Below are 13,384 nucleotides of genomic sequence, written 5' to 3' on the forward strand. Positions count from 1 at the left end.
GGATGTAATATTTTGACAACGCTCAAAGGATGCACATTCTTTGGTTTTGTCCTTGCTTTATTTTTCCCACAGTACACATACTCCCACTTCCAACTGCAATATCTGTCATACCATCAGGTCAAGATCTTGCAATGTCTCTGCACACATCTGGAGTATTTCACTTCAGAACTTCAGATGAAAAAGAAGAAATACATGCACATCCAAACCCTGGGTTGGGTAGGTGCTGAGTGAAAAATAATAATACTAAGGAAAATGAACAAATGCTTGCACAGTGCTGGTCTCCATTTGAAGAAAAGTATTAATTGCACCCTGAAAGTGCTGTGTGACGTTTTAGGCTACACACCCTTCATCAGACAGTCTAACGAAACTTCACACAGCACTTTCAGGGCGCAATAAATACTTTTCTTCAAATGGAGCCCAGCACTGTGCGAGCATTTGCTCATTTTACTTCAGAACTTCAGGACATTCTAAACTAAAGCATCCATTTACCTAGTGTATTTAAAGCCTTCTCCTACCCTGGTCCTTCTCTTAATGTCTTTATTCATCCCACTGCTTTGTTTGTGTGTCAGTGTGCCCTTGTTGTCGGCCTGTTTCATTATATTTCTTGTCAAACTGTGACCACGGCCGTAGTTACGTGTCTTTGGATGCATACAGAAGCAGATTGATTAAGAAGATTAAGAATATTAAGAAAGACTGACTGTCCTTGTGTTAAATTGATACCGATGGTGAGTGTTATTAGAATAGCATTAAAGGATAATTTATGCTTCGGTGAAAAAATGGTATGTGACAAGTCACTCTACACTTTTAAGAGGTGTTTTTGTTGCGTGTGACTGACTGGGATCGGTATCACAGTCGGGGGGGTTCCCCGCATCTGAAATGCCATGTCATTATTCTGTTTGAGAAATCGAACAGTACTGTTACGGTATGTGTAAATCTGTGCAGCGATTTATTGATCCTATCGAATGTTATGCTTAGCACCTCTGTTAGTTGACCTTATTTGATTGAATTCTCCTGGATTTTGTTTTACATGAACAAATGTATTTTATTTATTTTTTTGTTTTATGACCAATGTTTTTTTGTTGCAATAAACTGCCTTTTTCTGTTCTATCTCTGACTGTGTGTGTAAGCTACAGATACGGTTGTAGAAATTAATCAGTGAACAAAAGTATTTGCTTAAAACAAACTGTAAAGTTTGCACTAGACTAGATAAAACCACCTGGTAGATGGGATGCCTGTGCTATGGCACCATCTTGTGGTATGTTCACTTAACATGTCTTACATTCTTGGCAGAACTGTTCATTAAAGAAAAATTGGTTCAATCATAAATGTCAAATATCTGCACTGGTATCATGAGCTATCTAGACATGCAGGGTGAACTAAATAGTCCAAAGCTGGTGATTTTCCACACACATCTATTTCCTGAGAAGTAGTATACAAATACAGTACAGGAAATACAGTCACTCTAGATGCACATCACTCAGAAATGTTTTCAGCAATGTATTTGAACCACATCCGCGGTTATTATGTTCTTCACTTCGAAGTGTCTTTGAGCAAGACATTTTGAACCCAAACTGCTCCTGATAAGCAGGTTGGTGCCTTGCATAGTTGCCTCCACCATCAGTGTGTGAATGTAAGGTACATTGTAGCGCTTTTTGCGCTTTTTGATAAAGGCACTAGAATGCAGACCATTTAGCCTACTGGGAATGCATACCATTTGCCAGAAATATAGACCCGTGGTTCTCAAATTGGGGTCTGGGGACATCCAGGGATCCTTGAGGGGGTTCGAGGGGGTTACCAGTAACATTTGTAACTATAGCATAAAAAGATCTGTTTAACCACTTTAAACCAATATATTAAAGACCATTTTTCTATAACAGGATCCAGAGTTTTATTCAGTCACAGGCTCTCTACACATACATTTTAATACGTTTTTTGATAGATTATGTTAACTGTATGCTAGGATACACCCATGCAGTAGTATTTTAAATTGTACAGTCAGAGTTGCTATTGCTTAGACTTCCATCCAAAATGAGTAATATTCTGGAGCCCAAAAGAAAGCTTGTTGTATTGTTTTGGTGTCAGTCCACTAACCTCTAATGACATGTTTACTGCATGAGTCCAGGTCATTAGGTAGGCTACTATAACATGTCCTACAAGACGTATTTACTTTTATGATTTTGCTGTAGCCTATAAACCAGAGCCTGTGGGCAGTGGTGTAAAGTAACTAAGTACATGTACTCAAGTACTGCACTCAAGTACAATGTTGAGGTATTTTTTACTTTCTTCAGTATTTACCATTTTCAAATACTTTTACTTCTACCTTCTACTTTTACTTAACCACAAGGTAGGTAGTCTAACGTTTATATTGTACCCAGGAAAATACAACTGAAAGCCAGTTAGGCTGAACAGAACTTGATCCAGCAGCATCAGACCTTGACCATGACTTGACTTGATTATTTTTATTTTTACAAAACATACATTAACCACTTCAGCCCTATTTAAACTTTGGCTATTTGAAAATAGCTGATCTACTTTGTGAGCTTGTAGATCTGCTATTTTCCAAAAGATTTTAATACATTTGAAAACATGTGAAATGGGACATTCTGCATAATGAGTAGTCTACTTTTGGTACTTTAAGTACACTTTGATACCAATGCTTTTGTACTTTTACTCAAGTAAATTTTGAATTCCGGACTTTTACTTGTAACAGAGTATTTCTACATTGCAGTATCGATACTTTTACTTAAGTAACAAAATGTGAGTACTTATGCCCCTGCCTGCTGCACACCACACACACTTACTGGTGGAAAGAATTTCAACAAGTGGGTGGGAACTCCCAGGCTTTGGGGGCTTTACCCCTAAGAGACAGATAGTTCTTATGACCAATAAGTATCAAGTAGTAGTCTGTAGTAACCAACCGGATCAACACGTTGCCCTTCGCATCGCCCCTAGGAATCATATAGTATTATGGCAGAGGTTGAGCTCTTGTGTTGTCACTTTGCACAAGAAGGGGCTTTATGGGCAGCAGTGGACATGCTTGTGCATCACTGAAGAGTTAGCCCAGTTCTTTTGTGTGTGTGTGTGTGTGTGTGTGTGTGAGACTGTATGTGTGCTTAAAATATTATAGTAGGCTATATTGTACGATGTGTGCTCCGTTAATAACAAGAACCACTCAGCTCGGGTTTTTTGCTTTTAGGTTCCGAAGAAGATGAGAGGAAATCATGGTCATCACAAAAGGCTAGCTAACGCTAACCATCATTCTGGATAATCACCCGAAAACACACTTTTGAAGTTACAAAAGCCTGTTGTAAAGTGAATTTCCTTACTAGAAGAGGTGAAGAGTAAAGCCCTCATTCCGAACTCCAGTACCTTGCTGAAGTTTTGAAGAGTTGGACGAACAGACAGACAGACAGACAGACAGACTGACAGACAGTTGGGGGATCATGTCGGGCAGAAGTGGATCTGGGGGTCGGGGGGGCAACAACTGCTTACAGCCTCTGAGAGCCACTGTCCCCTTCCAGCTCCACAGTAAAGCACTGCTCTGCAAAGATGCCAAGACGGGTAAATATAATACAAAAACATGATCAAAACACCTTTGTCTTTAAAGATGTTCAATTCACACTCATGTGCTTTTGTTGTTGTTTTGTTTTATTGTATTGCTTTTGTTTGCTGTCACTATGTTGGAGCCTTACTAACACTATACGACGTCTGATCAATAACAGTCAGAATGATCGATTTCCCCAAGGCCTACATATTATTCTAGACCATGGTTCTCAAACCTTTAAATTTCAAGGACCCCCATAACTCAGAGAGTAAGGGTCCATTTGGTTCCATTTGTACACTCAGAGTTACAGATCTGTAAGGGTCCATTTGGAACCCCCTCAAGGAACCCAGAGGGTCCCTGGATCCCACTTTATTTTTTAGAACCACTGTTCTAGACCCCCCAGAACCCCCACCCCCGCACATGGGCTTGTCTGTTTACATGATCTAGTGTAGTGCATGTTGAAATGTTTTGAATCAAAGTTGTGCCAAGCTCAGTAGTCAACTTACCCACTTGCATGTGTAAACATTTAGAAAGGAGAGATACTTAACGCTAAGACTGTGCCACTAGAAAGGCTAGTTGTATGTAATTTGGACACTCAATCACCACTTTTTTGCACTCTGACCTCTTGTGATCTCTGTTGCATGATGTGCCATGCCAGCAAAGCAGCAGGTTTTAAAGGGCTCTTTGTTTTGTCCTGGTCGCCCTGTCATTCCCATGTGTCTGACTGTAACCATGAAACTCAAGTGTGTATGCTATGGTGTTTATTTATACATCCTGGCTACCCTCGGAAGTGGGGTGTTGGGAAGTGTGTGTGTGTGTGTGTGTGTGTGTGTGTGTGTGTGTGTGTGTGTGTGTGTGTGTGTGTGTGTGTGTGTGTGTGTGTGTGTGTGTGTGTGTGTGTGTGTGTGTGTGTGTGTGTGTGTGTGTGTGTGTGTGTGTGTGTCTGTGTGTGTGTGTGTGTGTGTGTGCACGCTCACAAGTTGGTCTGTCTGTCTGTGGGGGTGGGTTGGGGGCAGATATAGTGGCCTTTGGGAACTGTTGCCAGGCCTTCGCAGCAGCATGTCTGTGGACAGATTTGCTTTAAGCTCAGCAACAAGGCTCACACCTGTCAGAGATTACAAAGAGCCACAAACACCTACTTCCACTGGAGGTCCTCAGGGGTAGCCTAGGGGGGACGGCTATTTTTTACACAACTACCACTGCTGTTGCTTAGGCTTAGCTGGTGTACACTACAGATAATTCTCATGTACCTACTCTTTTTATTCAGATTTTGATTGTCGTCACAAGCTGCACGTTACTACATGCATGAGTTTGCCTGGTGGAGTTTACGTTACTTATGCAAGATATACATTGTTTGGTGACTATACAGTTCAAGTTATAATTGTTCAATATTTTTATTTATCTCCCCAGAAGCTGACAGGACCAAGTCTCGTCCCCCTAAACCAACGATCCGCCGGACCCTGTCCTTGGATGCAATTGTTGGACCATATCTATTGGGACAGTGGCCCAAGGAGTCAGAGAGCCCAGCCGTTAATTGTGTCAATGACAAGGCAACACAGGTGGGCTCAGTTGAAAATACTTGAAACTTTAAATTTAAACTACATTATACTTTAAATCCCACACATTTCTTTCTTGACCTTATGCAGGCTCTAGGCTATTTATCTACTGATCTCTAGAAAAATGAAATCAGGTAATTCAGTATAAAACAACTGTTCTACTTATTGCTTGTGTTAAAGGTTTCTAAGCTACAGTATCTGAAATAGTCTCTGCAGGTGTTTAGCGGTTCCAGTTTGACGCTTTGAGCAAAAGGCAGCGAACTGGAACTATATGTTTTGTTCTTTTCAACCAAGCTCTGCTGTCTCTCCCCCCCCCAACTGTATCTACCCCTAACTAGTGCACAAAAGGCTCCGCTAACCTTCCCAGCTCTCAGCTACATCTTCATTCTCGACACAGTTTAACCCGAACAAACCCCTTTGCCTCCATTGTGGAGAACAGACTCCTCCTGACCTCATTATACAGACACCCCATCCCCCAGCACGCTCCAGATCCTTGCGCACACACACACACACACACACACACACACACACACACACACACACACACACACACACACACACACACACACACACACACACACACACACACACACACACACACACACACACACACACACACACACACACACACACACACACACACCACCGTCGCCCCTCCCAGCACTGAGCCTCCTGGCATAGTTTCTCTTCATTAAGTCTGTTGATGTAACTGATTATTACCATTTTGTCCCTTCCTCAGATGGAACACCACCTTTATTCTGTTATTCAGAAAACCTCATACAAGTATAGGATAGAGGATACAGCCATATGAAAGCGATGCTAAGACGGCAAGATTATGATTACACACATTGCACAAAAACATGCACAGTTGTCTAGCTCATTGTCAGTGCTGTGTCTAGACTGTATATGTTCTGCAATGTGCTGTTTATGGGAGACCTTTATGTTCAGATACAGTATGTCATGTAGTCCAATGTTAATTGTTATTCCTTGTTGTAAATTGTCATTGTTCTATGCTGTTCTATCATTACTGTTCTTATTGTCCTGCCAAGTCCTTGTATGTATGACCCTTATACTTGGCATTAGAGCTTCTCTTGAGTTTAAAAAAAAAATATAATAAGATGAGTCTATGGATATTTATACTTTATATCGTAATAACAGAATGTGTGAACTTGTTTAATAGTTTCAAACATAAGGCAGAGCCAGTCGTTGAAACATTAGCTCTGCCACACTGAACGTTCTGTCACCTTATTGAGTCTGTCTTTTTATAGGTTCATGTCCCATGATCCCCCCACGTTCATGTTTTGTGGAGGAGGGAGGGGGTTGGGCAGTGCTGGTTGTAACTCTACACCGACGTCACTCTCACTTATTTAGCCAGACTGTCTGATTAGAAGCCCACTACAGGCTGGAAGATGGCGTCCCTGTTTTAGACTTAAATGTACAATTCCCTCTTGTAGTGAGTTGTGTCATTAGCTTGGAGTAAGATGATGTTTCTGACTGGTGAGGAAAGAAGAGAGACATAAACCTATAAAAAGATGAGAAGAGAGATCTGAGGGCTGATACCCAGGGGACAGGTTGGATATTGGCCACAGAAGACACAGAGGACATCATAGCCTAGCCATGCAGTGGTGTGTGAGCGTTGCCGGGCTTTATTCTTGTTGAGATTGGCTCACGAATGACACATGCCTTGACATTGACTGGAACAGAACCCCTTGCATACAGTAGCCAAGGGTGTGAAGCAGTTGACTGGAAGTGTAGAGGAACTGGATTGAAGGGTCTGACTCTCGCTCAGCTCAGAACGGGGCCACACTGGAGGATGAGCCACCATTCAACCCCTTCCACGCAACAGCCAGCAGCGCTCATTCCAGCGACTGCAGTGAAAGGATCAAGAGTCAATGTCAAGAAGTCGGTATGAACATTCCTCCGATAGGTGTGGCTTCTCAGCCCTCTCTTGAGTTAAACTAGGACGGTAAAGGTGCGATTGGCACAAAACGGTGCACAGCAGTTGATCTAGTTGTCTACCTGTTGGATCTGTATATGTTTTTTGTGAATACATTTACTGTGTGTGTGTGTGTGTGTGTGTGTGTAAGTGTGTTGAATGCTGATAGTTACATGTCTTATTACTGACTGATGTGGTTTTGTGGGGTTGCCGAGTGGCAGCCTGTGTTTTTCTCGTTGCCTGCCTCTGCACAGCTGTTGGGAGGCAGGTGTGCAGAGACAGCTGTGGAAGAACACCACGTCTGTCCTACATTCAAAGTAGTTTTAGCGTTGCTTAGGGTTCACTGGGTTTCATTGTCAAATTGGTTTTCTTCGTAACAGGACCTCAAGAAAGTCAATCCTACCGATTACCAGAATGATCACAAATAAAACATACTGAAGCCGTTTTATGCCTACTAGACCAAAGTCACCAAATTAAAGTTAAATGTCGTAACATTACTTATTAATACTTTGTGATTAGTCACTTAATATTAATGTTTCATACTTTTTGCATTTTAAAAATCAACCTGTAAACCTTTTTGGTTTCTCTAAAGACACCGAGCTCTTGGGCAGGGGAGACCCGGGGAAGAAGGACTGTTGGTGGACATAAGCGCTCTGCGTCATGGGGCAATGCAGAACACTTGAAGGAGGCATGTACTTTAATGATTATATATTGCACGCACAGATTTGACTGTGTACACTCTTTACCTCTATCTTTAAAAAAAAAAAATGCTCTTGACCCCCTTTTCACTCTACTGTGCCCTCAGGTAGCCAAGCTGAGACACCAGTTGCAGAAGCGTTCCAGGCATGCCCCCCCGCCAGCAGGCTGTGATCGCCCCCCCCACCCCCTACCTGGAAACCAGGCAGCAGGAACCACTCAGGTATGCAACCCACAATTAGGGCTGGGCAATAAAGAATATATCAAAACTGATATTTAGAAGCAATAACCGACTTATAGCCGGTATAATGGAGAAGCAAATACTTTTCGTTTTTATATAGCAACGAATGGGCACAAATTTGTTTTAATTGTTTATATTCGACTATGATTAGTACCACTTAACGCTGTATTATACGTAATCGAGGGAGAAGTTTGAAATGATCGTGTCATTGATTTGGACTGCACCAAAACACTACAAAGAGATAAAACTTCAGATCTAATAAAACGATTATAGGGCCCTATCTTACACTTGGTGTAAAGTGAAGCACAATTTATCATTTTCACGTTCAATTAACTTGTGGCCATCTGTGCGTCCATGGAACTTTAAAATGAGGTGTGGTCAGGTGCATTACTGGCACATTGCTATCTTAGGTGGAGTGAGAAAAGTCTGAAAGTGATTGCGCTTTAGACCAGCTCTGACCTGGCCTAAAGTCTAGTACAATCGCCTGTAGATTCACCAACTGTACTGTTAGGAACCCACGCACACTGCTTGCAATCAAAATCCATCCGAATTTAACACAACACTAACGTTCAACATGGTAGATGGCATATGTTGAGCTGGGAGGCGCCAAAAAGTAAATTTGTTGTCAGAAACGGAAGAACTTTTTTTTCAAGCACTTGATTTTATTAGGAATATGATTAATGTGAATGGCTAAGCTAATCTACAGCACTGTTAGACCAATTGGCATGAAATGTTGCACCCACACTCCCAGTAGGAAGAACCTCTGCCACACATTTTTCAAATGTATACTAGTCAAATAAGGGTTAGGGATTTCTTGGATCATGATGACGCAACTGACTCCTCATATAGGCCCAGGCCATTTTTGTCAGATTAGATTTTCCGCCATTTTTTACAGTCAATAGTGCAGCATAAGTTTTACAGAAGAAATGGCGAGCAGCATGCAGTGGACAGACGGAGATATTCAATGTCTCCTAGCACTTTGGGGTGATGCCTCAGTACAAGCGAAATTTGTAGGAATGTATAGGAACAAGGCAATATATGAAGACATATCTCACGGCATGGCAGAAAATGGGTTCACAAGGTCCTATCTGCAGTGTCAGAGTAAAATAAAGAATTTTAAGAGCACATATAAAGAGATAAAAGTCATGACGCCTACGTCGTTACCACAGTAACCAAAGCAGATATGTGGCGCAGGGGAGGCTTTGGGTTGACGTGATTTAAATCAGTCTGAACACACAGATCTGTGACCGATCAGATCTGGTCACTTGCAAATGCAGTGTGAACAGTCGGGTCAAAAGATCAGATTTGAGAAATAAATCGGATTTGACTGGATGTGACTGCAGTCTAAATGGGGCCTTAGTGCCTTCCAAAGTTTGAGTCCTGGGAAGGCAACCTGACCTGGCGGACACTTTTCTAGTATTAAGGATCGAAACACAATGTGGTGGTTCAAAAAGCGAAATAATAGAAAGTTACAGTAGTGTTAACATCATATATAAATATAAGACATTTTGAGGGGGCAACATTGTTAAATTTATTATACTGAAACTACAATGACAGAATGCAGCCTTTGTCATGTAGGTTTGATTGATTGACTTTGCTATTGACAGAAATACGTACATGAACATACAATATATTTGTGTGTGTGTGTGTGTGTGTATATATATGCATGTATATGTATATATATATGACAAATTACTTATTAATTGAAAGTTTCATACCAAAGCAAATGTTTTAGTCCAGGCCTAAAGGTTGTGGATGCCCTTGCGCATGTTGCTGTTGCTAAGCGGACGTTCATAGAAAGAGCTGGCAGAAGCTAGCAACAGGGCTATAAAAAACAGCAGTGCTTTTCTTAGGAACTGGTGTCATCAAACTGACACCGGATCATGTGCATGTGCCATGATATCACAATAAGACCATTTGAAACTAACACACCACATGGAACAAGCGCAGCCAGAACATAATCACTGACAAGACCATGTGTATTCCCTGCTGATCTTTTTAAACCTTTTATTTACAGCTCCCTTAAAGGACCATACGTATGTCAACACATTTGATTACATTACAGACATTGTCTATTCACAGCGTTGACCATAATATTGTACACAATCATAGACCTTTTTTCCAATAATTAGATCTGTTTAAATTTTAAAAGTTTAAAATGATTTTCCAAAGTCATTAAAATGTTGGTTTAACATCATTGCATGGTTAATAATTCATGGATGTTTAAATTTTGTTTCTAAATAAATATTTTTTTTATATGGACTATTTTTGGCTAGACTATTCAAATCAATCTTTACTTTAAAATGCATGAAGCAATAACAATAAAAGTTGACTTTCATACCATACTGAAAGTGAACGAAATCCAATTGCTTCCTTGAAAATCAAACAAACCATTGTATCATTTGAAAAAATGGTTGGCAATTTTGTCAAGTATACCATGAGTAGTACTCCAGAACCCTGGTATGGTCCTTTAATGCACAATGAATGCATATTTTAGCACACTGAAATTCCCACTACCATTTAGCTTGAGTCCTGGTTTACATGTTTTTTCCACAGACATTGCCCCTGATTCCCCTGAACAGACTGGCCTCACGGCTCAGACGTAGCGTTGAAGGTCTGAACCTCGAGCTAGAGGAGGCGTTTGTGTCTGAAAAGCCTGAGGATCAACATGAGGTTAGAGCTCTGAGCTACTCTTTCAACCCTCTGGCCATTCACAGCTTGCAGAACCCAAATACATCACATTTGACGCTCCCTTCTTTTGTAATCTTAATTGGCACCTCTCCCATTTCTCATGAATGTTTCAGATTTTGGATGTCCCGGATGGCCACAGGGCCCCTGTTCCTGCCCACTGTGCCCAGCGATGTAGTAGTGGATCCCAGAGTGACCCATCGCCAGCCCCCATGGATCCCTCCCTCCTCTCTCCATCTCAGTCTCCATGTGCCTTGGACCTCTCACTTCTGTCTCCATCACCGTCCCCACGTCCTATGAACCCAGCACCTTTGTCTCCTTGTCCCATGGGCGGGCCAGGTTAGAGGACAGAACTGTGTTTGTTTTGTTTGATTTATCTTTTTTTTCTTCTTCACAAAAGTAATGTTTAGTTTGCTCCTTTTGTGCAGAGCTGGTGGAATGTGAGACGCTGTGCTCTTCTGTTTCACCATCACCTCCTCCGGTAGCTCTCCTTCCCTCTCTGTTGCAAGCCTCCTCCTCTGCTTCCCCTCGTCCCAACAAGAGCTACTGCTTCCAGAGAGAGCCACCAGAGGGCTGTGAGCGTGTTTGTGTTTGTGAAGAGGCAATGTAAGTAATGCTTTATAGACCATATTCACACGGCGGCCATATTGCCATTAAGTCAATGAAATGCCACCCCAGTTGCCACAGCAACGCAATGTTAAATTCCAAAATGGCCGCCGTGTGAATATGGACTATATTGATATAGAACTTGACGAACATTTTGATGAGTCTGTCATCATCGGGGTAATCTAATACCTCTCTCTACCTGCAGGTCTCCATGCCAGGCTGAGCCTTCCATCCAGCCATCCTGCCCTGACCCTAACAAGGTTAACTTTACCCCTCATGGGGGCTCAGCTTTTTGCCCTGTCAGTTTGCTGAAGCCCCTTTTACCTTCTATGGACCTTCTCTTCCGTGGCCTGTCAGTCTCTCCTGTCACAGGTTGTCCAGGTCAAGCTTCTCCTACCAGACAGCTGGGCATGCAATAGGAGGACATCTGAGTAGAGAACCATCTGGACTAAACATCATTGTAAACAACGCCTGGGCATGCCCTTGGTGATGGAGAAGAAATGAATACTTTTTTTCGTTCAGGATTGACAATGGATACTCATTATCATCTTGTCCATTACGGCTGTAAAGTCATGATCATTCAGATCAAAATCAGCTATTGAAACAGAACATATGACAATGAACTTCTGTTGTACTTCACTGGTTGATGTTGCCAAGAAAAGTTTGGTTTGATCGATCTTAATGATTATTTACTCACCAGAGACATGGACTCAATGCTGATATTAAATTGTTGCTATGTGTGGGTCAAGACAGTTCTTGTTTTTTTTTTATACAGATAACTGAATATTTGACATGAATGATCTTTGATACATTTGAATAGCATTTTTACTGCCTTTCATTATGTTGCAGAGACACAGCTGTCTGCTAGTGAAGTTTTCTTTTTGGTGTCAAAGTGAGAACATATTCAATTCCTCCTGGCACTTGGTACATACAATGTGCTGTCTGCCATTACCGCCTTGACGTTATGTTTAGATTAAACTCAAAAGTCAGTCTAAACACTCAATAGAGACTGAGGACAATCTCCCAGCTTTTGTTGTTGTTGGCTAAAACTGGGTGGAAACAGTGATGGAGCAAAAAATAAATCATTAATTTGCAGAACCAATCCAATGTCTTTAGGGTGGCCCTTCATATTGATGTGGTGATTGACATGATTGGTTTCCAAAGCAGTGGGCTTAGCTTTGTTATGGGCCACTCTTGCCACTGTTCTAGCAAATACATTGCATTTAGAAGGAGAGGTATCAGTAGGTGGAGATTTCTGATCGTCTGGCAACACAAGACTAAGTTTAGATGGACAACCTTCCAACCTAGTTTGCATCAATGGATGAATGACATAAATACTCAGTGGATTTGTTATTGCATTTTTTTAGATAAAATATTGGAAAGATATATTTTCTGTTTTCATTGGCCCTGTATTTTGTGGTGTTTTTGTTTTCATAATTTCTAAGTAGATATTTTTCAAAAAGGACACTGACGATGCTATTTTTGTACTTTTAAGTATAAAAATAAGCAGATCTTTTCATGAATTATACAATCTTATTATATGATGTTTTGATTTACATATGTCATGATAGACCTTTTCATGTTTACATTTCCATAGTTTCTTATTTACAAACGGGATGATAATAAATAAAAGCTAGTATTTCTCAATCCGGGCTGACACAAATGTCCTCACTTGACAAAAAGGGAATATTTCAGGATGCAATGATGTTTTATAATGACATGATTATCAGACATTCCAAACATAACTACCTACTGTAACTACTACATAACAATTGAAGCTAGTTCCATGATCCTACTATTGTGGGTTGGCATATACCACACCTTCTGTTGTCAGTCTGTTCCTTATATTTTATTCTTTGATCAAATTGTTTTTGTTTGATTTTTCCGTTTTCTCCCCAGTTTAGTCCTTGCCCCCCTCCCCCAGTACCTGTCACACTTGTCAGCCTGTTTTGTTTCTATGCAATTTTAAGTTTAAAAGAAAAAAAACGCTTATATTTTGCCATTATTTGAATTTTGTCATGGTTGGGTCTGATGTATTTGTGTAATTCTTTTCGTCTATGAGGTGAATGTGGTTTAAGTGTCTCATACTTTAAGGAAAATAAAATCTAAACAATGTC

General features: G+C 41.0%; 1 protein-coding gene across 2 annotated transcripts; it reads left to right on the forward strand.

Annotated features, from left to right (window-relative positions):
• The first annotated feature begins 2,992 nt into the window (after positions 1-2,992).
• On the forward strand, positions 2,993-13,380 carry fam117aa (family with sequence similarity 117 member Aa). 2 transcript variants are annotated; one of them, XM_084070964.1, is made up of 8 exons: positions 2,993-3,561; positions 4,955-5,103; positions 7,629-7,728; positions 7,846-7,955; positions 10,530-10,646; positions 10,778-11,000; positions 11,090-11,267; positions 11,473-13,380. In XM_084070964.1, the coding sequence occupies exons 1-8, from the start codon at positions 3,444-3,446 to the stop codon at positions 11,684-11,686; spliced, it is 1,209 nt and encodes a 402-aa protein (XP_083927090.1). In that variant the 5' UTR covers positions 2,993-3,443; the 3' UTR covers positions 11,687-13,380. The 2 variants fall into 2 exon arrangements, with proteins under 2 accessions (XP_083927090.1, XP_083927091.1); XM_084070965.1 differs by lacking the exons at positions 2,993-3,561; positions 4,955-5,103 and adding an exon at positions 6,468-7,006.
• The last annotated feature ends 4 nt before the right edge of the window (positions 13,381-13,384 follow it).

This window comes from Gymnoscopelus microlampas, assembly GCF_963454915.1.
Source record: "Gymnoscopelus microlampas genome assembly, chromosome: 11".
NCBI classification, from domain to species: Eukaryota; Metazoa; Chordata; class Actinopteri; order Myctophiformes; family Myctophidae; genus Gymnoscopelus; species Gymnoscopelus microlampas.